This window comes from Haliotis cracherodii, unplaced genomic scaffold, assembly GCF_022045235.1.
Source record: "Haliotis cracherodii isolate W230 unplaced genomic scaffold, xgHalCrac1.p SCAF_8, whole genome shotgun sequence".
Classification (NCBI taxonomy): domain Eukaryota; kingdom Metazoa; phylum Mollusca; class Gastropoda; order Lepetellida; family Haliotidae; genus Haliotis; species Haliotis cracherodii.
In genome coordinates, this window is record NW_027266341.1 from 12,623,701 (window position 1) to 12,650,195 (window position 26,495).

The 26,495-nt window shown below is 40.3% G+C and overlaps 1 protein-coding gene and 1 pseudogene across 3 annotated transcripts in view; one reads left to right on the plus strand and one right to left on the minus strand.

The window, feature by feature from the left end:
* Positions 1-1,888: 1,888 nt before the first annotated feature.
* LOC139449684 (periostin-like) lies at positions 1,889-7,753 on the plus strand (annotated as a pseudogene).
* Positions 7,754-7,828: 75 nt separating this feature from the next.
* Positions 7,829-26,495, minus strand: part of LOC139449683 (gamma-aminobutyric acid receptor alpha-like) — a 100,205-nt gene continuing 81,538 nt past the window's right edge. For all 3 annotated transcript variants that reach the window (XM_071231182.1, XM_071231183.1, XM_071231181.1), the window contains 6 exons: positions 20,171-20,400; positions 16,269-16,351; positions 15,571-15,711; positions 13,054-13,206; positions 9,742-9,950; positions 7,829-8,276 (listed from right to left, as the gene is read on the minus strand). In XM_071231182.1, coding sequence (XP_071087283.1) covers positions 8,016-8,276; positions 9,742-9,950; positions 13,054-13,206; positions 15,571-15,711; positions 16,269-16,351; positions 20,171-20,400 — 1,077 coding nt within the window. In that variant the 3' untranslated portion in view covers positions 7,829-8,015. The remainder of the gene's footprint in view (positions 8,277-9,741; positions 9,951-13,053; positions 13,207-15,570; positions 15,712-16,268; positions 16,352-20,170; positions 20,401-26,495) is intronic.

Genomic DNA, 26,495 nt, shown 5'->3' on the forward strand with positions numbered 1-26,495 from the left:
GCTGACACGCTGCGATATAACTGGAATACTGTTAAAAGCGGCGTTAAACCCAACTCACTCACTCACTTATAACTTGGAAAGCCAGTTAGGTGATGAGGTGCATTTAATTTACTTACAGTAATGACACAATTTTCAAACAATGCTTTTCAAGAAATATCCATTTTGCTGGAGTTTTTGATCACATGGTTATATGAACGGTAAGGGTCGTCTGTCAGGTGATTGCGAGCGGCTTTTTTTACAGTGTGTGAACTGAAAGACAAAACTCGTGTAGATGTTGTATTAAGCTAGTTCTAGGTGCACGCACTGCTAAATATGACCGCTTGCAGTCACCTAACTGTCGACCTAAGTCAATGTCGCGTCCAAGATTATTGCACTTATACAGCGATGTGCATGTACGCGTGTGTGGCTGCTTGTTCTAGTTCGAACTAATGCCGATATTATAGTGCTAGCTTAATGAGATACCATAGCGCAGTTTATTATGACTACCCCACTCAGACACAGTATACTGACTCCGAGCCGACTAGTCCTTGTTTAAGCCCTGGAATGCCGAGCGCCAGACAGGGTAACAACAAGTACCATATTTTAACATGACGCGGCCGGGGATCGAACCCCGGACCTTCTGCTCTCCGGGCGAACGCTATACTACTACACAACAGAGACGGTCAACCTGGCTTGTAACAAAACGTAATCAAACCTCCCATGGGGAGATAGGAATGGGATGTTTGGAACATAATCCGTATAGAGAGATTAGTATGTGTACTTGGGACATATACTACCCCGAACGGGGCGACTGGCACAAGTACCGTGATACTATACTGCCCCTGAATCCTCAGGGGGAGACATGCATGGAGTCAAGAAAAGGGCAAGCATGTTTTGCTATACCACTAACACGTATCAAGGGACCCTATTCGAAAAGCCTTCTTAATGTTATGATGTATGTGAGGTGTATAGAGGCTTGAATGGTAAATATCCAGTATTAGGAATGACCATTGTATCTTGCGAGCCTTGAGTTTATTCCTTATACGGGAAGCCTGGTACAAGAGTGATAATTACTTCTTTATCATATGATATGTTTAATTCTGTCGTCGAAAAAAATGTTGTCATCTTTCACAAACATTATCTAAACATTGCACGATTTCCTGGAATTTGCGCAATGATATATACTACGTCAAATGGTCGGTGATTTATTAGTCGGACACTGTCGACAGCTAATATAATTCCAACTAAAACATGTTTCTTAGACAGTGGCCCAACTACATATAGGAAAGTAGCAATTGCCTACAGAAATCCTTTCAACGCCCGCAAGAGTAACTGCCCTTTGTTAAGCGGAAGTCACTCTTATCCTGGTCTATGGGACGTAACGTTTGTTTAGAGTCTGCCTGTCCTGTCACAACTTTACAAAGTGCAAAGTCAGATGTACACACAACAACAAAATGAACCAAGGTAGTTCCAACATAATTCAGCCAAATCAAACTTTTGAATTGGGGAAAAGGCCCCAAGCACCAGAGGTCTACAAGCACAGATATAGAAACTGATCCCGCTGGGCTGGTGTCGTCGCTAAACTGTTTCGCAATTTATATCTCCAAAGGTGACAAAGCTGGAAATGTCTCAGCTACGTCCCAGTTAGACACTGATTGTCGGTATCTTATTGTGATAAGGATAGCAATTAGGCCAGTAAAAAATGGCGATAGTTCCATGTATATACAATTTCTTTATTACACTGAATGCGACTTTTCGCCGAAATGCTAATAAACTTCAAATGAGAAAATGATCTAGATAGTCAATGCAGACCCAAGTAATATCCTAGCTACTCTATTCGTAACCTTCAATAAAAAAAGTTCTCTAAAAGTCACATTGGGTGATTATAACGGCGTGTCAGCTCATTGTGGAAGGAAAGCCCAAAGTGATGAAGGTTCAAGCCACTTACCACTTCGAAACCTTTAGCACGGAAATGGTGCTGGCTGACCAATGGTCATTATCATGGTGGATCTTGGATTGAACCCACTATCAGAGGATTCTGAAATGCCGAAGAGGCCTTACACATTGGGTCAACCTGAGTAGATTAGTCCCGGTCATATATCCTGATGTACAAGGTGAGCTACAGTAATCTGCTATCAGTCAGAGCCAATACATCTGGCATATTATCAGGAGCCGATAGACACGGTGGGAGGCAGATAACAACGCACATGTTTTTCATGGAGATATCATCTTGTATCACTTAAGTGGTTATCTTCTGAGATTAAACTCCCAATCATAAAACAAGGAGTGCTGAAAACTTGCACATGTGGACGAATCACTTCTTTAAGACCTCGAGTCAAGTCAATTTTTTTTTCAGTACGAAAAAGAAAGCTAATGGGTGTATTTGCTCTCCAAATAAAACTGTTATCCGTGTGCCTTGTGCTGTTGGCATGGACGTCCGCCGGAGATGGGAGAACTGTGATTGACGCCCTCAGCTCAAGGTTCGACTTCATCACCTTCACTAATTTTCTGAGACGGGTTGGTCTTGACAAGGATCTCACTACGGGTTTGTTGCAATATATTTTGGCAGTCTGAGGATGCTTTTTAAGAAAATGTACCAAGATACTTCATCAAATTTGAATGGGAAATAAATTTGGATTCAAGTTTTATCATTTCAAGTGGAGTCATTACAAGCTTTACAAACTGAGGCGCCATGCCGTTTGTGATGTATTCATGTTTTTAGTTTATTTTTTATTTCTGATAATGGAGCAACTGATATCCACTGATAAGCACATGAACTGAACTTGTGCTTGTTTCTAAAAGAGTTAACTGAACTTAATAGAACTAAAATGTGCAACAGAACACACTTGTATTTCTGATAATGGAGCAACTGATATCCACTGATAAGCACATAAACTGAACTTGTGCTTGTTTCTAAAAGAGTTAACTGAACTTAGTAGAACTAAAATGTGCAACAGAACACACTTGTATTTCTGATAATAGAGCAACTGATATCCACTGATAAGCACATAAACTGAACTTGAGCTTGTTTCTAAAAGAGTTAACTGAACTTAATAGAACTAAAATTTGCAACAGAAAACATTTGTATTTCTGATAATAGAGCAACTGATATCCACTGATAAGCACATAAACTGAACTTGTACTTGTTTCTAAAAGAGTTAACTGAACTTAATAGAACTAAAATGTGCAACAGAACACACTTGTAATGTTCAGTATACCCATATCATTTAGTCATTTAATCAAGCATTAAATATCCCCGTGTCAAGGCCAGTATATGGTCCTGGTGCCAAGTGACGCGGCGTTCGAAGTCCTACCAGACAGCTTCATGACCAGCCTGCATGACAAGCACCATAAAAGGCAGCTGATGAACATCCTCAAGTACCACATCATCCCCTACACCGGCCACCTCAACAAACACTGGACAGGACAAACCATCAACACACTCGCGTCTAAGCCAGTGCGGCTTGTCACCTATGTTCACAATAAGGTATGTGTGTTGGGTTAATGCTATATATTTCATTACCGTCGAGACAAATAATTTTGGGCATACTTACAACACATTCAATTTAAAGAAATATCATCGACAAAATCTTGATTTGTATCTCTGACATTTGGCAGTTTTTTGGATACAATTTTATTTTATACGTATTACATTTGGCATTTTATGCAAGAGTGGAGTAAGGTTTCTGAGCATAATTATTGTTCCCGAGCTTAACTATGTTGGGTTTTTTTTCAAAATATGAAAGATCAAATTAAGAGAACAAATTAATGGTTTAACCATTTATGAGTGAGTGAATATTCCAGCTATATCACGGCGGGGGACACCAGAAATGGGCTTCACACATTGTACCCATGTCGGGAATCGAACCCGGGTCTTCGGCGTGACGCGCGAATGCTTTAACCACTAGGCTACCCGACCGCCCCAACCATTTATGAATCAACGCATATGTCAAAACACTCGTCTCTCGTTGCAAATAATCTTTCAAACTACACATTTAATAAAATAAATGCATGAAATGAATTGCATAAATTTAATTTAAATTAGGACGTCCTTTTCTTGCAAAGAGACATTTGTCCAGCGACACAATGTCTTTGGAAACCCCGCCGCAAAATTATTTTTATGATACCACACATACACACGCGCGCGCGCGCACATCCAAATCAAAGGCCATGTATATCAAATAATTATAATACCATTTTTCTTTTTTATTTATTGGACCAATATTTAGTTAATGTTTTGAGAGGCTCAGTGTTTCCTCACAATATTACTCGTTGCCACAGGTCAGTGTTGTGAACGGCGTCATCATGAAGGAGTCAAATGTATCCGCATCTAATGGTCACATATACGTCATCGATGAGGTTCTAATTCCACCATCACAAAACATCTACAATGATCTGGAGCGAGACGTACGCTTCTCCTCTTTCGTTACTGCTGTCAACCTTGCCGGCATGAGGGATCGGTTGAAAGGTGGTACTAGATATATACCAGTCAATACCTGCTAGGGATATTCGCTCATAGTGGCGGGTCTGAACATCACTAGGCGAAAGTGACTGATTTTTTCAAGACTCCGGTAAACCTCATCAGAAGGAGTCTCGTTAACATTATGTTTAGGCTGAAATCACAGATTTGTTATATTCCCATTTAGTATGAACGGTCACTGTTACCGTATTAGTCATTTTACACTAACTGATGTCTGGAACATGACTGAAGTCGACTTCGTATACTTTCTAAATCCCAATCGTCAGAGCCACGAAACGGAATATTTTAGAATATCATTGTTTGTGTAATGTTACTTATTGTATTTATTGACTGGAGTTTTTGTATTTATGACTGAAGTTAGTGTATGTATTGCTGAAATCTTGTAACTGGGAAGCTTAATCGTTTATCGCACACTATGTACAAAAATGGCAAAGCATCTGTACGAGTTAACAGGGATGTAATGACATATATTTAGGGCAGAAATAGCCGTTGGGCACGGCTGCATATTGTCACCTGTTCTATTTCTATTGTATATTGAAGAATTGTTAAATAAATCATCTCGAAGGACCGTAGAGGAGTCTTGTTGACGGACACCATTAATCATCTTTGAATACTGTTGTTTTGCGACGATGACGCTATCTTAGCTGACATTACCATGTTATTACAAGAACTGAGAAATGGACTATTAATGGATACGCCATAGAGGTAACCTCAAACTACATTTTTTTAGGTATAATCTTTTTAAGCGGAAATATGTTTACAAAGGCACGGGATACAATAACTATACAAGCGGCGAAACCTTTTCATGTTATTAAGCGGTTTATTAGAAAATATAATATTAAAAGACCTCCAACCTAGTTAGCATTTAAATGTATTTGATTTGGAAATTCAGCTAATTCTATTACGGCTCGGAGCTCTGGGGTTTGAAGTTTCATTACTTTATTGAAAGAGTTCATTCAAAATTATGCAAAGTATTTGGAAGTATATACATGCTTGTACATATGCCTTTATGTTGCAGAGGACAACATTACAGTCCTAGCACCAACCAACGATGCCTTTCAACAACTGGAACATTCAAAGACAGACGTATTGTACAACAGCCATGCAATACTACAAGGTAGGAACACACCTTAAACATACAACCTTTTTTAATGAATCCGTAATGCTTACCACGAGTAACATACACACAATTATGAGAGTCGTTTTCTTGATTTCTTTGTGAACTTGTCAAACACGTGGTGGACTTTAAGAGCAAATGGGAATTAAAGATTTTACAGATACTATAGTAAACAAGAATGTTTTGTAGCCATTGTTTGTTGACAATTCACTATGTAATCTTTGTTCTTAGTCCTATTATTTGTAAACTCTTCTAATTATTGACAACTGGCATAAAATTCATGGTTCCATTAAAGTTATGTACCACATGAACCATCTGCTATATATAGATCGTATTGTACTATAGGCCTACATGTGTATGTCCTCTTCAGTAATAGTAAAGAAGATTGTTATCAACAGAAACGCTGACTACTTTTTTACTCTAGGCTTCGTCGAGTTCTACATCCTCCCTGGTACATTCTTCACGCACGGTTTCTACATGCACGAACAACTCAACATGACACACGCCTACGACCTTGTGCTCAACATTCGTCTCGATCGTAAGGATAATTCTATGACGCATTCCGCATTTTTGTAATGCAGCAACATGTTTTGGGAGTTTGAGAGTTCTCATAAACCGTTGGGTGGCTCGTATTAGCTGTTTTGCGTCACGTGAACTCTTTATAGTATCTGCCTCGCTTACTGGATCCGCTGAATGTGGTTCGAATCCTAAATGATCATCACATGTCACCTCATACGTCACCATCATACGTTTCATTAAAGTGGTCAATGAGAGACATAACATTCGGTTCTTTAATCTGGGTTTTCCATGGAGAATATAACGAAATCACTATTCATTTAAACGATGTAATTTGCTTTGGACGATAACTCATTGGGTTTTACGTCGCCTTCAGCTGTATTTCAGAAAACAAGGGACACCGGAAATTGCCTTCATACATTGTACCCATGTGGGAATCAAACCCGGCTTCGGGCGTGAATAGCGAACGCGTTTAGCTGCAAACCCGGCCCTTATTGCAATTGCATTTGTGCAGAAACGGTAGATAGGGAAATCTATACTTGACGACCTCCTACATATTGATACGTCCTACACTGGTTGACACTGACGAACTGAACGAAGGTACGCTAAACTTCGTCACGAGGATTGTCTTGATTATAAGATGCACCTGTAAAATCTTCCGAGTCGTTTCAGTTGACACAGCCACGGCCAGTATTCTGTATCGTTGTTCCTTTCACACACATTCCAAATCAAACGCTTAAGAAGAAAAGAGGTGTTTAAGCATCGAAGTTAGGAGGACCACGCTTTCTTGATCCTCCCCTACAACACCATTATTTTCTCCGTGGACCAAATGGTCATACACGAACGATCAATCTAAATATTAAATATTAACGATTATGAAAACAAAATTGGTTCGCACACAACGTGATTTGTTTGGGCGTACTATACACTAAAGGTAAGCTATGCATTACTTTTACGTTATATGGTTACTGTTTGTGGGTGATATTATGAGCGACGTACCACGCCTTCGCTGACACGCGTGTCCTGTGGATTCCGGGTTAGGAATGGTCCCAAGCAACCTGTGGTGGACGCAAGAGACTTCCATATAGATTAGTGGTCAGAGTCGTCAGTGGCTTAGTTGATTGCGTGTCATCTTACCCCGACGGCGTTGATCGTTGCTGATAATACCAATCACTGGGTAAAATAGGTCTTCAGCAACCCATGCTTGCCGTAAAAAGCGACTATGCTTGTCGTAAGAGGCGACTAACGGTTGATGCAGTCATCGAATCCCAATTGCGTGGATCGATGCTCATGAAATCAATCACTGGATTGTCCTGCCCAGACGCGATTATTTACAGACCGACTTCATATAGCTGGAATAATTCCGAGTGTGGCTTTAAACAAAGAAACAAACAATTGCCTGATCGATACCATCTTACGACAAGCATGGTTTACGGGGGACCTATTTCGAGCTTAATCAAGTTATATGATATTAATTGGGTTGATCTTACAGATTAACCATATCCTTTACATTTCAGATAGACAAATGGTGCACTTTAATCCTGGCTTCGCCAATGTGATTCAGCCGGATTGGCTGGCTACGAATGGCGTCATCCACGTCATAGATCACGTGATTCTCCCAAAATGGTTTAAAAATCACGTGCTCATTGGTTGATACAACACTGTAGAAACAACAAAATAAAAAAAATTATCATTATGTTTGCTGTACTTCATACAAGCGTTTTCTATCTCACAATATATAGTTCAAGAACTTGAAAAAAGTGTTAGATAATTTCCATATTTCGTTAAGTGAACACTGTTATGTACAAAAGGAAGTTTGAGAATTCCATATTTCGAATCATGTGATTTTGTCCCCAGTTCCTCGTCAGTCCGGAAAGGCTGCAAACACGACACTCTCACATTCTCACGTGAGACTTGAAACCTTCACGAGGGTAGATAAGTTACCCAGTAGAAAATATTAATGGCGATGAACGCGGCAGGAAAAAGAAATCGAGACACTTTGTCTATTTTACTGACACTGTTCAGTCCCAGTGCATTCCGAACATGCTTGTTGAACTTTCTGTTCCTCTTGTCCAGAATGCACTTGCCCCATTTTGTAAGGCATTGTAAACACCTGTTGCACCCGCCTTCTGTGAATATACCGCCCCCTGCAGTTGTGGCAGAAGTGAGATAACTCTCTTCAAGCTGAAAACAAAAAGTACATACATAGTGTATTGACTTTTAAACCATTTTAACAGTTTTCCATTTTTGTCGAATCTGCTTTTGTATGGAATATATTTTTCTTCTTCAGTAACGAAATAGTGATATTGACTTTTTTAATTTAGAACTATGCCATGAAGCAGACTGATTAATCATCTCATTTCCAGCACTCGTGTTGCTTTTGTTTGAAGACATTTGATTTGTTGTGCGCCAATAGACCTTTTTATGGTCTAAGTCCACCAAAACCCAAATATCATACCGTATTAAAACAAAAGTAATTCTCTGAGTAAGAGGGGCAGGCAAGGAAGCAGTGCTACTAAAATGAATACATAGAATCACAATACTGCAGAGCCATAGGCATGATCTTCCATTGTGAGAGAGCATGAAGAATATACTTTTATAATAGCGAGTTGGATTTAACGTCGATTTGAACAGTATTCCAGTTATATCACGGCGTGGTAGCTTTATGTGGGAGACAAGCCCGAAGTGATGCAGGTCTTATAATTAGACGTTTACCACTTTGGTGAAACCCACGAGAGCGGGTATGGTGGTGGCAAAGCTAGACATTATCGGGGCAAAAAAACAATCATAGGGTTCAGGCGTGGACAAGGGACGCAACTCTGCACTGTAGGTTGGACGACTCTGCCATCCCTAGAGTTTTGAACACAACATTGTTTCCCTCGTTCTACTCAAGGTTATTGAAATTACGGCGATAAACATCAACATATCGAAAAGTCCAGATTTGTGAACAATAACACGATATGCGTATAACGCTGTACACAACCAAAAGAAGCACATGTTATATAAGTTGTTTGTGGTTCATCATATAAGTCTACCATTTCTTCATCAGAGAGACCTGGGATGTGCTTTCTTCACACCGTAAATAGCTTAATGCGCAAATTCTACTTTCCCAGGAGAAATATAATATAGGAAACGGGCGAGGTTCGTACTGGGTTCGTACATTTTGTACAAACTCGTGTCAAATACATACTTGTGTTCCATAGACAGTTCTGGTTATGATTGAAATATACATTTTGAAATATCATTAAAACACTTATACGTCTCCAGCCGTGCCCTTCCCGATATAAATCTAAGCGTCACAGCCATGTTGCAATAGAGTAGTTACGGTGTAGCTTGGTGTGCAACGAGGAAGGCTGTCTCTTCACTGACACGAATTCACTCTATTTCCACTATATATACTATTTTTACTCTTTATCTTTCTCTCCCTCCTTCCTTTATTTCTCACTCGATCCCTCTTACTCTTTCTCCTTAACTCACTCTTATCAATTGTCCGCTCCTACCTCACCCACTGTGTCACACCCCTATCACTAATTCTCCAAATCCTAGTATCTGAGGCCCCTATAGTTAACTGTGCATCCCTTATGCCATCGTGGCTTCGACTTGCCCAGATTATGTTATTCTTTTATCAGTACCATAACCGAGCTCTCACCTCCCCCTCGCTGTCGTCGCTCATCATCTCCCGATCGTCGGTGCTGTATTTTGTGAAGTAGTGGACAGCGGCGAACTGGACAATGGACGCCATGACAAACAGGAAGCACATGACGACGTAGATGTCCAGTGCTGTGTAGTAGGCCACGTGGGGGAGGTCGTCTCGGTTCTCCAGTGCAAGGAAGGTCATGGTCAGTATGGTGGTCGTGCCTGCAGCAACAGTACCGGGTTAGAGAGTGACATGTCTGCCTCACTCGAACAAATTGTATGGAAACCAGCCTATGAATTTGTTTTCTATTGTGAGCGACATACACACACACACAAAAAAAAACACAAAAAAACACAAACACACACTAAAACACACACACACACACACACACACACACACACACACACACAGATGACAATGGTGGGACATTTTGTCAGTACACAATGCTCTTCAACACGATGGGCGGACATATTGCTTATCCTAGCGAGAATGGTTTATTGTGTACAAAGGAGATGTGCACAATCAATAAACATTTCTTTTGGAACGTCCCTAGTGAGAAAGTCTGCGAGTGGGAGATTGAAAAGTACCGAGCCTAACTATGATTGACTGCGTTTATGGAGTTGGTTCCTGATTATTCTTCGGAGTACGGAGGATGTTCAATGAGTTCCAAGACCTTGCAGCCATGGTGACAACAGACGAAGCAACACACCGCGACTTTAAGCCTTGATATTCTCACACAGGTGCCCGAGCATAATATTATCTATTATTGGTAGGACCCTTTCGGGGGGGGAGGGGGGTACTCAACCAGAAGTATTCCTTTCCATTGAATTCCCTGAAAACAGGATCCATCACCTTCCAAGATGATGGAACAAACTTGGCCTTCTTCGTTAGATGTTTCCACTGCTTTGACTGTTGTTGATGGTGGTGAACTAAAGATTCATCCACGGTTACAAATCGCACAACAACATCAGTTTGCTTCACAACGATGTACATTCGCGCGAGAGACCATCAACCTCGAACATTTCGGGGTCCAAAGCACTGGAACTCAGCGAGCTGAAATCTTTGTCCAATTCACCGGTCAGACTGATATAGGCCATGCAGTGTGTGGTGAATCGTCGATAATCCATAATCATATCATATGTGTTTTGTAATCATTTTCCTTAATGGTGGCAGTTGTAGGTCTTCCAGGTCTTGGATCGTATTCGTGGCTCCCCCTTTCCCTCTAGAACTTCGCTGCCCACCTCGTAACAGCAGCAGTTCATCCCTCAACATTGACACCATGATCAGCTGGAGGTACTTGATGACATCGGGTTAGACAGTTCTGTCCATTTTCATCAACAGAGAATATTTGATGCCTGGTTGTGTATGTAAGCATGCGAAGTATTGAACCATACATCTTTTGTAGTTGGGTTCAGAACTTCTTCGCCACTCCTCGTATGTAGAAATATGGGTTCAACGACATCAGCGTCGATATATCTGAATGTCATGATCAAACCGAATAAAATCTCTGACATGTTTATTGGAGCAACGTGAGAGGTAAACACATCGTAAGCAACTCTGTTTTATCGCGGTAATCTGGTTTATTTAACGCGGCCACTTATATAATGAACTCTGACTACATATTCTGCACAATATGTGCAAGGACGAACGATGTAAGTGTACATTGAAACTCAGAGTAGGTATATGAAACAATCAAGTCCCTGTTATATAGCAGTTTCAAGTCATATATCATTGCAGAGCAATACCTTTTCAGTGTTAGTCTAAGAAAATTTAGTTCAGCACTTGCAAGATTCCGATGTTCATCACACGATCTTTTAATTGAAAAAGGTAGATATCAAAATATTCCGAGAGAAAATAGACTCTGTCCACTGTGTGACCTAGGATTAATTAAGGACGAGTATCACTTTTTACTGGTATGTCCGCATTATGATGAACTAAGAAAAGTATATTTATCAAAATATTTTCAAGTAAACTATTGTACATGTAAGTTTAAAGTATTACTGACCACTAGCAACATGGAAACCATAAGAAATCTTTCTATGTACATATCTCATGCTTTTATATAAAGAAAATCAAGTTTGGAAATTATTTGATTGTACCAATTGCTCCTGTAATCATGATTGTACTATAGGCCTGTGGCCTCCTCAGTACGTTGAATAAAGAAATTGAAATTGAAACAATCAACTTTAAACTGAACAAAGAAAACCTGACAAACAAAACTTTTCAATTCACTTAGAATATCGACCTTAGAATGAAATGGAATTTTCCAAAAATAAAACAATACTAAAACGAACGTTATCAATGCTCACATTTACTGCATAATGTGATACTCACCTTACATCAAAGGCGTAACTCGATGATGATATCTTTAGAAATCTTCACGATTTACACAACTCCATTGCTAATGGGCGCGAGTTTCTGTTTGATACCTTAATAGAATCCGAAAATAGCCAAACCAACGGAAATCAGAATCTTCCACACTGGTGTATTACTAGGTTTCCTATAACATCGAGGAACACTTTAACTGTATAACAAAGTTCATTACGACATGAGAGACAAATCACGTGAAATAACCAAACTGCTCTCTCAGACGTCAGATCAATTAACGGTCGGGTATTTCCGGAATAGCATGAAACTCGAGTGAGGTTGTTTCACCTTTTTCACTTTCCAAAAAATATATTTTCATAATCTATTCAGTGGATTATTGTGTTATTTGTTAACGATAAATATTGTCCTCTAGGCCTGTGAGTGAATGAGTGAGTGAGTGAGATTTTACACCGCTTTTAACAATATTCCAGAAATATCACGACAGAGGACACCAGAAATGGGCTTCAAGCATTGTAAAGACGAGGTGAAATGAACAGACTTCTTCGGCAGAACGACCGAACGCTTTAATGACTTGTCTACCAAGTAAAGCATGAGAGAACAACGGATGAATGCCTGACCTTCTCGTGAAACATATTCTGTTACTTGTGTATTACGTGACATCACATACAATGAACCCGGTGACGGCTAACCGGATGAGCACGTCCCGTGTATCATCAACACTGTAGGGAGACGTCCCTTGTGAGAAAGTCTGCGAGTGGGAGGCTCAAAAGTTCTGAGCCTAACTATGATTGACTGCGTTTATGGAGTTGGTTCCTGATTATTCTTCGGAGTACGGAGGATGTTCAATGAGTTCCAAGACCTTGCAGCCATGGCGACAACAGACGAAGCAACACACCGCGACTTTAAGCCTTGATATTCCCACACAGGTGCCCGAGCATAATATTATCAATTATTGGTAGGACCCTTTCGGGGGGGAGGGGGGTATTCATGTTTTACCGAGAGCGATTCTGTCGGACGTAGCCTCTCGGTTGATCCAGAAGGAGACCCAGGAGAGCACGACCAGGAGGCAGCAGGGCACGTACACCTGGATGAGGAAGTAGCCGGTGTGACGTCGCATGTGGAAGAACACCGTCAGGATGGAGTGTACAGCTGCAACAGAGACACCCGGTTATCAGTGCACCTAGTAATGGATCCATTAGAACGGGTAATAGATGGCACACACTCCCCTGAAATTCATCACAAGAGTATTAACGCCGCAGTCATATTCCAGATATTTAACGGTGGATAAATGCAAGTAATACTTGTCTATGCCAGACAAACCAGTGACAGAGAGTATGAATAACGAATCGATTCATAAGGGTACGATGGAAAGCTAACATGGAAGACCCTGACCGCCAGATTCCGTTTTTCGGTTGTCTCTTAATTAGGACAAGGATGAGTGAGTGAGTGAGTTGGGTTTAACGCCGCTTTTAACAGTATTCCAGTTATATCGCGGCGTGTCAGCTTAATATGGGAGGAAAGTCCGAAGTGATGCAGGTCTCAGACGTTTACTACTTCGGCGAAACCCACGAGCACGGGTATGGTGCTGACAAACCAAGAAATATAATCAGGGCGAACCTACAATCATAGGTTTCTGGCGTGCCCAAGGGACGCAACACTGCACAGCGAACTGCGGCGCTTTGACGACTGGGCCACCCGTGCCCCGAGGACAAGGATAAGGTACTAGGACCTATACTGAAGTTCTAGAAACTAGGTTTCATTGATCGGTACGTATCAGCCAGCATTACTCCCATATAACAATCACAAGCCTAGTGGTTAAAGCGTTCGATCGTCACGCCGAAAACCGAGTTCAATTCCCCACACGGGAACAATGTGCGAAGCCCATTTCGGGTGTCTCCTGCCATGATGTTGCTGGAATATTGCTCAAAGCGGCGTAAAACCATACACACTCACTCAAACCAGTGCCTGAGAGCTGACTAATGATTCTAGTCATCTAACAAAGGCGACCCTGACAGATTCCGTTTTTCAGTTTGGTCATCGGTCAAACATGAGGTACTGGGGGCCTACACTGATCCGATGATTCTAGGGGTTAGGTTTCATTGATCGATCTGCATCACCTACTACTACTCAGAAATAATAAACCCAAACCATTACACCAACCCTTATCAAAGGTGAGGGTGCCTCAATGGCGTAATTAGCAGCAATAAGCAATTAGCAGCAATAATGCTCCTTTGTTGTGATTTTCTACAGATTCATCTCTACAGACAAACAGGTGTTGCAGAAAGAGACACTTGAGGTCGACATTATGCTTGTTTTAGTGCACACCTGGAACACTTGTCGATAATAGTTGGAGGTGAATGTTTACCCAAATGACAATGTCAATGCAGGGCATGCTTACCCTCTTCGCAAACATCTCGTGTCATCACTGATTTTCAGTGATCCAAACATATATTTTTCACAGCTATTTTGCCATTCACGCAAAAATGGAATATATTTCGTCGGATAATCAGGTTATTATCTGGTTTTGACGTTTTGTATGTATTGGTAACATGACAAGCTAGAGAATAACTGACATCGTTGGCAAACCATTGGCAGGGGTAGGGAGAGTCGTTACTGCAAGCTTTATGATTACTAATGACATTTGCACTGCGCCTATCCAATTGCAACCATCGCGAAAGTTGTCCTTTTTGTCGTTTTGTTTGTTTGTAGTTTTAGGCCGCACTTAGCAATATCTCAGCTATATGACGGCGGTCTGTAAATAATCAAGTCTGGACCAGACAATCCACTGATTGATATCATGTTAATTGGGATTCGATGACCTGCATCAACCAAGTCATCGAGCTTGACCACCCGATCCCGTTAGTCGCCTCTTTACGACAAGCATAGTCACCTTTTACGGCAAGCATGGATAGCTGAAGACCTATTCTACCCCGGGTCGTCACCCTTTTTGTCGTATGTTAATGTGCAGATAGTATTTGAAGGAATAATCGCATAATTTGATCAATGAAATATACATGTCGGAAATGTACGAGCTACATTCATGTATTAAGTTTCAAATCCTTAATGATAAATTGTGTGCATGTAGTGTAGGTCTCTGGGTTTTACAATAGACCATGCATCTGTTATCTATAAACTCGTGCAATGGTAAAGTTAATTGACTGAGTCTTATTCTAAATAATGTGCACATAGATGACTGAAACAAATGAAAACCATCAGGATACCATTACGGAACGTTTTGGTCTTAAATCTCATATATGTTTGCAGTCAGAAAGTCTTGTATGACTTATTTCTTTTATACTGCGAACCAAATGATATGAAAAGACATTCATTGCTCTCTGTGGCAGCTTCTACATTCCATCAGCTGATTTAGATCTAATAAACTCGAAATTAGGTAATCAAAATACTACCAAATGTGCATCAATATACTTATAAAGATCGATACTGCCATCATGACCAAATTAGATCTGTGATTATACCTACTTTCGGAATTGTCTGTTTTTTACAGATACGTACCTCCCTTCAGGTATTTGGAAGCGTTGTTAGCAGGAAGACCAATGATATCAAATTGTGACATCGTTACATCCGGGTATATAGATATCGCCTCCTTGTTGCCATAGCGCCAGATGTATATGACATCGTCGTGGGAATAACCAACTGTTTGCCGGAATAATATGAGAATAAATGTCATTTATTTCAACATTATACAACAATGACATTTCTTTCTCAGAGATACATCATGAGATTACCATCATCTTATGCTAGAGTTACATTACTTTAATATCAGACTCTTATTGATATCGCGTTAGTCAAATTTTTTCCTTTATTCTACAGTTTTAAGAAGTTATTAAGATACCCATTCATTTGACATACGGTGGATAATTGTATCAGTAAACACAGAATTGTATCATCGCGAATGATATGTATATTCTTATCAAAGAAAGACATACCGTCGTCTAACATATTAATAGCTTCCCAATACACGTGTCATTATTTCCTTTACCATATATCTCCACTACAATGATGCTCGTACTCCCGTTTCAGATCATTTCATCCGATATTCTAATGCGTTAAAAGCAAACTGTTGGGCTATTGTCTGAACATTTACCGAAAAAGAGACCATTTTCATCTTTACATATCAGTTCAGTTATTTGATTAATTACAAGACTTAAACAGACAATCACAATAAAATGTACCTAATCCCCTGTACTTACAACTTCCCACTCTCAGAGGACATTTCTGAGTATCCATTGGAAACGATTCCAAGTCCATCCTGCAATGTGCCTTTATGGTCAGTCTGAAATGAATTGAAAACGTAGTCCTGAAGGAGTGAGTGAGTGAGTTGGGTTTAACGCCACTTTTTACAGTATTCCAGTTATATCACGGCGTGTCAGCTTAATGTGGGGAGAAAGCCCGAAGTGATGCAGGTCTCAGACGTTTACCACTTCGGTGAAACCCACGAGCACGGGTATGGTGCTGACAAACCTAGAAACATATTTGGGGCGAACCGGGATTCGAACCAACAATCATAGGTTTCTTACGTACCCAAGGACGCAACTCTGCACAGAAAAGTTAAAGGATGACGCTTGGAAAGATTGTCACTGCTGAACCATACGTCGTTCCCAAAGAAAAATCATGTGATACGTATTTGCATCAAATCGGAAACTTATTGGTTGTAAGTGACCAACATGTTTGAAAAACCATTCACACGTCACAATCGTGTACCATGTTAACCAAAATGTTGGTGAGAATAGATATCCATATCTATTTCTCGTCAACAGTTTGTCAAACTTCACAAACTTGTTTGCAAACTTTTTTCGCATTGTTCACACACACCAAACTCATGTCTGTACATATGAACCTGCGAACTTGAAGCCACCTTAAAAGATGCAACTGTGAAGAGCGATTGGCGGAGCCATAGATGACTGAACCACCTGTGCTCCCTGTTCCCAATGAAACATCGTCTCAAATGAAAGAAATATTGTTCTAGAGCATTTATACACGTCAAGTGTACACATCGATCGGACGTATACCTCATTTGTTTGTATCCCACGTTATGAGGTGGCTTACCTATGAAGGGACGTGTATGCACATGTGTGTGTTCGTGTGTGTGGCTGCTTGTGTCAGTCTGGAGTAATGCCGGTTTTATAGTGCGAGCCCACTTAGAAACCATGTCGCAGTTTAACATTGACACCTCACTCACACACAGAATACTGAGTTTGAGCCGACCAGCCCTTGTGTTATTCCCTTGATGTCGAGCGCCAGGCAGGGTAATAACAAGTACCATCTTTTAACGTCTTAAAGTATGACGCGGCGGTAATCGAGCCCCAACCATCCGATCTCCGGCCAGACGCTCTATCCACAACGGAGTAATCCGATAAGACATTGATTAGTCCTACCTCCATGTAACTATGAAATCAGACCATGTAAGCAAAGCCATGGCTACAACAGAAGAGTACTAACGAGCATACGATATTGTGTTTAGAGCTGTTATAAACAGAAGAGACTATACATAATTATGGAACACAATATGTGAGGTTGCAAGAGTACATTAATATCATTGTCTAAACTTTCATTGTCATGAGTGTAATTATATCAAGTTTGACAGACGTCAGTGAGTGAAACCCTCATATACTATTCTGTGTGGCTCAAATGGGGAACAGAAGTAATTAATATACCGCTGGAATTACAAATTGATGTAAAACATCAATAACATTATTTAAAGATAATTAATACAACTTGTCATGTCACCTGAATGTGTCAATTTTATAATACAGTAAAGTACTGTTATAACGAAATCAAAGGGACCACTCATTTTAGTTCGTTGTAGCCGTAGTTCGTAATATGCATATATACAGCAAATAGTCGGGACAAAAAAGTAAGTTCGTTATATCCGTCAGTTTGTTATAAGCGTGTTCGTTATAACCGTAGTTTACTGTATTTTAAAGTAAATGTGACTGTACCTAAATACAAACCCCTTAGGTATTTTTGTCCTTTCCAATCATAACTCATCAAAAGCTATCTTCAAAGGTATTCAATATTTCATGTGCAGCAAAGAAGCCGAAAACAAATTTCATACAAACTGTTTAACCGACATGTCCTACCCGCACAGATTTAGTTTAACAACAATATTTTTATTGCTCGAAACAAAAAACATTGCAGTAGTTGTGACACAAAACATGCTCAATGGTATCATTTGAATCTTCCATATAGAGGGGCGGTCGGGTAGCCTAGTGGTTAAAGCGTTCGCTCGTCACGCCGAAGACCCGGGTTCCATTCCCGACATGGTACAATGAGTGAAGCCCTCCCCCCCCCCCCCCCCCCCCCCCCCCCCCCCCGCCCGTGATATTGCTGGAATATTGCTAAAAGCGGCGTAAAACCTCACTCACTCACTCACTCACACTTCCATATTGATGTCCCATCTGTTCAATACATGGGCCTATTTTGGTGCATGGGACTAAGCTTACCACTTAATCAATTCATTACTAGTCGTTACAATATTAATGAGGAAAGGAAATGCCTAATGTAGCAATGACTAAAATGACATTTGATATTTGTAATTGAGTAGAATTGTCATAAAAGGTACCCGAGCTGCAATCAATCACACCAACTTGATGAAATTAATCCGCCACGTTGATCAGGCCGTTGCATATATCATGCAGGAATGTCACAAAGACATGGAAACCCACTCTTTCCCCACTCTCCGTTAACGACAATGACTCACCACGTGGAATCAATCATATTTACAACGTTAGCTTTCGTATTAGTCTCATGAACAGTTTGAATACAAAGTTGTTATATTTAATAATTCAGAAGGAATTGTTCAATTCATAGGTTATAATAATAGCAAAGCCGAAGACCTGTCAAAATTGTAACGTGTCGTTATTAATCACAAAGCGTGAATGTGTGCTTCCCACATCACATACGGCCTATACAAACTAAGGTGCAAAAGAAAGTATACCAAGTTTGTTTTCTATGAAATAGAAAATTGAAAGAAATGTTGCAAAATTTGATGATGTATATTCATCCATCAGTCATACCTGCAACTGTTTAGAAAATGTAATATGTGGCTGGGTAATGTTTGTGTAACAATAATTTTATTCAATGAAGATTGGGGTAAGAAATGAAATTGCAACCACATGACCCCTACTATGTTTGAAAAGTACATTTGTGCCGAATTCTGTGCAAATTTATTGATTTTAAAAAATGACTAAGATACCCATCAGCAGTTGCGAATTATATTTTTATTAATTTATATAAAGTTATAAATTAAATTATACATTTTATTAAATATACCCATGTCGAAAGTACTCTCTGAATGCTGACTAAGCACCAATACAGTTGGGAAGTTTTTATATAATATCGCTCACGTAAAATATTTTCAATTGAAAATCAGAAATATGATAAAATCAACCTCAGTTTACGTGTATGAACCGGACTGTTTTTTATTACAACTTTGCGAGTGTTCCAGGAATGTTGGTGACGTTGTGAATATTGTTTGTATCTGTATCAACTGACATGCCATATTGTATAAATTTAACATATTAGAATGGTAAATATCTAATATCTTTTTGTCAGCGCGCACAGAAAAACATATTGTACAAGCATGTGCTCTTGGCCATGAGTCCTTTTCACAGAAGAAATAAACGTGTTTCTTGTCTCGTTTTGAATTTGATTCATATTAAATCAAATATGTTTAACACAATATATATTTTGGCTCAGTTAGAAAATCCTGTAACAGTACAATTTCTAACGCAAAGACCAGAAACCAGAAGGATTGCTTACCGAATCTTATCCAATACATAAATTGTATCTAGTCTAGCCTGCCATAATGCCATAATTGCTGAAATGTCAGTATCATGACATGGACAAATTGGAGAATCATAACAGAATAATCAAATACATATCACACACTGACCATTCTATCGGAGTGGTGATTTTTCTACTTTTGGGATATTATAAGGATGTATGCTGGTGACACTGGATGGCCTACACGTTCATGCTCAGAGTAATGTGTATGTTAATTACTGTTGACTACCAGTATTCATAACCCCTTAAAAGCTATTCAGTTAAAAGTACAGAGCAATAAATCTCAAGCAAATGTGCCAAGCAGTACCTTTGGGAGAAATAAATATTGCCATCACTCTGTAGTCTGAAGAACTTGTTGGGCGAGGTAATGGAATGGAGATATGATCTGCCCCCGTTCAGGAAGAATGTGTCAGGATACCATATCCTCTCCAGCATCCTGCTACTGAGGGAGAGCTCTGAGATCCCCTGCATGGTCGCGTTAAAAGCCAGGCGAGCATCCTGCCAGAACTGCCGGAAGTAGCAGTCCATAGAATAGATCTGGAAAAACAATTTATGACATTGTTTAAACATTTAAGATCCTTTTGAGATTTGGAAACAATGACACACCTGACTGAACCTCAAGTTAAGGGAATCTTGGAAAATAGGTCGCTGTTCATGTTCATTTAATCATCGCCAGTATCATATATTACTTACATACTTTAGAGGAATCAGAATGGCTATGGGTTTTACCAAAGAGGGTACTATCGACATTTCTCAGTTGCTTGGGTACTTCACACTATGTACATCTTATTCAAATTTCATGGAAAGACACATTTTGCACAACCATGCTTTTCATCATCAAATGTCTGGTAAAGTCTGGTAAAGTAATTCCAAGATAATGACTGATTATTTTTTGGGCCATTTGAATTGATTTGTCTATCAATGTGAGGCACAAGTCAACTACTGGCCAAATAACACTGAACTTTGACGGACCCTTCTTTAAGAAACATATTCTCTTATACATTAATATGAACACATAACACACACTCAGTCATGATGTAGTGTCCTGCGTTACGCAAAGCATGCCACTGAGACCAATAAGAAAGACTTTAAAAGTGCATATTATTCCAGAGATGACTTTATTATACGAACCCTCGAGTGAGTAATGTGAAACACGTGACATATGTTCAAAAGACGTTTATGTACTAAATAGCAATTTACAATAAAGGGCCCCGGACGACGAGAAAGTTATGGTGGTAAGAACTCTAGAGATTAGTCAATGTTTAGTTGATAAGCGGTTTATTGTCGGAATATCAAGAGTACAGTCATTATCTGCATCATTTACAGATATACATAAAGTTAGCATCCTTGATACCTGCTGATGAGCGTTAGGGATGGGTGGTGCGATCGTGAGTGAGTGAGTTACAATTTAACGTGGCATCGGCATTATTTCAGCCAAATAGCGAGGAGAGCAAGTTCATATACATGTATGCACGGGTGAGTCATGAATGCGGTGCGATCGTGCGTTGTTATCTGTAGAAAAGTTTCTCACTGCTTTGGTTGGTTGGTTTGTTTGTTGTTTAACGCCGCACTCAGCAATATTCCAGCTATATGACGGCGGTCTGTAAATAATCGAGTCTGGATCAGACAATCCAGTGATTGATAGTATGTGCATCGATCCACACATTTGGGGTCGATGGCATGCATCAACCAAGTCAGCGAGCCTGACCACCCGATCCCGCTAGTTGCCTCTTACGACAAGCACAGTCGCCTTTTACGGCAAGCATGGGTTGCTGAAGACCTATTCTACTGCTTACACTTCGAACCAAATCTAACGGAATATCAATTAAAGCGTTGTTTGTTTTTTTAGTTATAAACACTTCATTCAGGCCATATCCCAGCTGTAAGACTCTGGTCTGTAAATAATCGAGTCTGTACTAGACAATCCAATGATGGACATTACGAACATCGATAACGCGACTGAGGTACGATGACAAAAAGATGTTTGACCAAAACGTTTTAGGTAACATTTGGAGAACATTTTCAAAGTTGCTGCATCAGTGACAAAAACAATGTCCGATGTTCCTTATTCCCTATTTTGACAAACATGTTTCCGGGTTTTGTAGGTGAACAATTGACTTGCCTTTGCATGTGTTTGTGACGGGTGCCGCTGGTGTGGCATGAAACGCTCCCCTTTACGCCAACACCTGGCTTCATCAACATTTGATAGTGATTCATAAATATATAATCATGATAAAGTACAATGGCTCTTTATATGATTATGGAAATAGTTTGGTCGCTTTTGTTAATAGTATTGTGTGTCAACCATATACCAGACAATAATCAGCATCAGGATAAAGGGACCGACGGAAGCACATACATTTATGACTGTATTTCTGCCGTTAAAAACAAGAGCTCAACTTTACATTTGTGTATCCAGCATTTGGATCATCGACGTCTTCACCGCGTCCACTAAATGACTATCATGGTGCCTCTGAAAGCCGCAGTGGCCCTTGCATCACCACCGCATCTTATAACATAACTTACGTTGGATTTTATTTAAGCTAAATACCTCATGACAAGCGGCAATTGAAACGAGTCTTGAAATCGTGCAGATTGTGCAACACGTGCAACTCCTGCAGTCTGTGCACCCCGTGCATGTGGATCTGGCAGCACTTGAGTCTGGAACTGTGTGCATTCTTCAGACACAGTGGCAGAAATTGAGATGGCGTCGGAAAAAAAAGACACGTACTGGGTGACTTTGTTACATAATCATCGATCAAACATATTTTCCTCTGCCCAATCATAAGCCAATAGCAGTCGGTCATTAAGTCAGCGTTATCTCAATACGTGTGTACTGGGAGCCTGTCTGATCTTATCGGACAATTTCACATAATTTACAGCTTTCACTAAACCACTTTGATCCAGAGACATTTGTTAAATTAATTTCTGTTGAATGCAGCTAATAATCAGGAGTGACGGTGATATAATGTATTATTCACTTCATACATTCCGTCCATGCCAAGAACCAGTCACAAAGGGATATGGGTACATGTATCCTGAAACACTAAAGAAACGCCGCTCCAATTACACACGATTTTAAAGGCGTTATAATTGCTTTATTCTACGTTTCCTCGCAACTATTTTGGACCGACTTGGCACAAATACCAAAGAGAATGGTATTGATCATATGACACTGTCACTCCCGGAGACAATGACAGAATAGAAGCATTAGGGCATTAATATCTGAAACAGTGGAACGGTTTATTGAATTTGTAAACACTTCATCATCGTGTTTTACTCAAATTTAACAATGTTTCAGCGTTTAGGAAAGCGCCCTGCACTCTGGGATGAAGCTGGTAATCCCCACCGAGTCTCCGCTACCAACATCGCTTAATCCTGACGTGTTTGTCATCTTTGGACTATGCACATGGTCAGATGTCACCATATTAAACATTTTGCTTGTTATTCATGAGCCAATAATGTACAGCATACACATAACAGTTCTCAAATCATGCAGGCGCATTGGTGGTGAAACATTCCTAGTATCTCTAATGTGTTTGTTTGTTTGTTTGTTGTTTAACTCCGAACTTCATAATACTAAGGATACATATGCATACACATTATCTCACCCTGGCTTCCCCAGTTAATAATGTATGTTTGTTGTTTAAAGCCGCCCTCAGAATATTCGAGTTGGACTTGACAATCCAGTGATTGATAGCATTAGCAATAATATGCCAACGAGGTACGAGTTAATTCAACACGTTGTATCCTACTACCAACATAATTTGCTTGGGACAAAAGCAGTAAAATTGAGTTGGTCCGCAAACGTCATCTGTTCCTGTTACGAATGTCTGTGTGTGGTTCATCCACATCACTACGAAGCCATTTGTCGGGGAGAGGGGGGGGGGGGGGGGGGTGAAGCCAGGAACGGTGGAGTAGCCTAGTGTTCACTCGTCATGCCGAAAGCCCGGGTTCGATTTCCGACATGGGAACGATGTGTGGACCCCGCTTCTGGTGTCCCCCGCCGTGATATTGCTGGAATAAACCAAACTCACTCACTCAAGCTGTTATTAAGGATGATTTAACTGGGAACAGTTCAGATAAACGCGGTTTCGCGTTTCACGGATCCCTGCTAAGTCAGATATGATGATTGTGAAGCTATAACGTGATCTCCCGCTCTGTGACAGGAGTGAGTGAGTTTGATTTAACGTATCTTGAACAGTATTTCAATTATATCACGGCGTGTCAGCTTGATGCGGGAGAAAAGCCCGAACTGATGCTGACCCTGTAACAACAGAACGAAATCTACATACCGTGACTCGGAGGTTCAGCTTCCGTCGCTTTGGTTAGCTTTGCATCGCGATATAACTTAAACCGAATTAAGAACGTTTATACGGACAGTGAGTGAGTGAGTTGGGTTTAACGCCGCTTTTTACAGTATTTCAGTCATATCACGGCGTGTCAGCTTAATGTGGGAGGAAAGCCCGAAGTGATGCAGGTCTCAGACGTTTACCACTTCGGTGAAACCCACGAGCACGGGTATGGTGCTGACAAACCTAGAAACATAATCGAGGCGAACCGGGATTCGAACCCACAATCATAGGTTTCTGGCGTGCCAAAGGGACGCAACTCTGCACAGTGAATCGCGGCGGTTTAGACGACTGGGCCACTCGTGCCCACTATACAGACATAGGTTGATTATGAAGTGTTTTTGTACGGATGTCATGAAATCACCGCCACTACAACTGACACTACATCTCCGAATGGATGTGACCGACCCACTTTGAGAAAACCGATCAATATAAGGCACTACCTTGAGATTGGTACGTACTTTCCATTATGCCTTACAGTTTTTGTGTGGAGTTGGCACACCATTCCCATTTGCAAGTAAACGTCAGTTAGCTGTTGACATCCATCGTCCTCATTTAGTTTCAGCATGTGTAGCCGTCCTCATATCCATGGACAGTTGTCGACTGAGGGGGATAATAGTCTCGTTATATTCGAAGAAGCCTGTCACATCTACACCTTTTTTGTTATAGAAACTGTAGACTCCCTGTTTTATAGAGGTGGCACGTGTGGCCCTGTCATCAAAAGCGCTGAAATTCACTTTACAGAGTTGTGTCTTTTTGGCGTACCAGGAATCTATGATTGTGAATTCGAATCCTGGTTCGCTCTGACTATGTTTCTAAGGCCGTCAGCATCATACTAGTAATTGTGGATATCACCAAAAGGTAAACGTCTGAGACCTGCACCATGTCCACTCACTTGAAGCTGACACGCCGTGATATAACTGAAATACTGCACACACTCACTCACTCACGCTCTCACGAACTCACGCACTCACTCACTCACTCACACTTAGTTTCCGTGAACAGCGACATACGTAAAGACGTGTCAGGAGACGACAGATCATGCATTCAAATTATTACAGTAACCTGCTCTTTAAATCTTAATTCTCAATTTATCTGGTGTTGAATGTAGATAACCTACACACCTGAATCACATGTACTCAGTCATCGATCCTTCCAGTCGACTGGCTGCATTATCCCGGAGGATATCACATTTAAAACAATGCAATATTATTTGTTTCTTGTTGTCGGTGTGATTAATCCTCAGAGATTGTGTTATGGAAATACACCAATACGCCGAATGAATCATCTGATCAAAATAATTAATTCCAGTCAGAAGAGATACAAAAAGCTTTCATTCACATTGAAATTTGTAATTATTTATCTATTCTAAAACGACAGCGTAAATCAGGATGAAGGGAACTGCACCAAGTAGAGGTCATTCCTGAGATGCTGGAGACTGAAGAAGTGTAGTATTTCATGTTTAATTATTCCGTATCTATAAGCAATTACTGTCGGTTGCTGACGGATGGTCGTGCGTAAGTTTCGTATTATTTTATTAGTATCATATTTATTTCAACGAAATTAAATTTCATTTTGTATTGGTATGTTTGGACCCAATAAGAAGTGATGGTACTCAAAATGTCCATGTGGGTCAACGGGTTTGCCATTAAGCTGTCTTTCTGAAGTGTGCGTTCATATTTATTTCAAAATATAACCTTGAAAACCGAAAACGATTAATTTTCAAATACAATACTTAACATAGATGAATACAACTTGTCTCATTGTGACAAGGAACTTAAGGCATGTTTTCTCTTTTCACGACCACCTGGTGTCATCACTGATTTTCAGTGATCCATTCGCCGCTATTTTGCCTTTTTCGCCCGATGGAGCCCCCAGCTTGCTGATCTGTTTCTTATGCACACGAGTCGGAGTTTCTGTTCGGAATGGCAAAGTCAAAACCAGGTAATTTAGTCAAGAACGTTAACTTAAGCTTCAGGTATTCCGATGATCTGATATCGTTTAATAACCATCAATTGGCCAATTCCCTTCTGATTACCCACCTGAACAAGAAATAAAGGAGACCCGTGGGTCCGCCTCATCTGTTTCATATTTAGATCTATGCATAACGATTCAGAGTGACAAACGCTCTCCACAAGACTGTATCACAAGAGGGATGACTTCAACCTTCCAATAGTCAACTTTCCCTTCATGTCGAGCAATATTCATGCTGCTCAAGCCATTGTTGTTTACATTTCACAACCTTAGAGATACAATCGAGCATGCCCTTTCTACTATGAT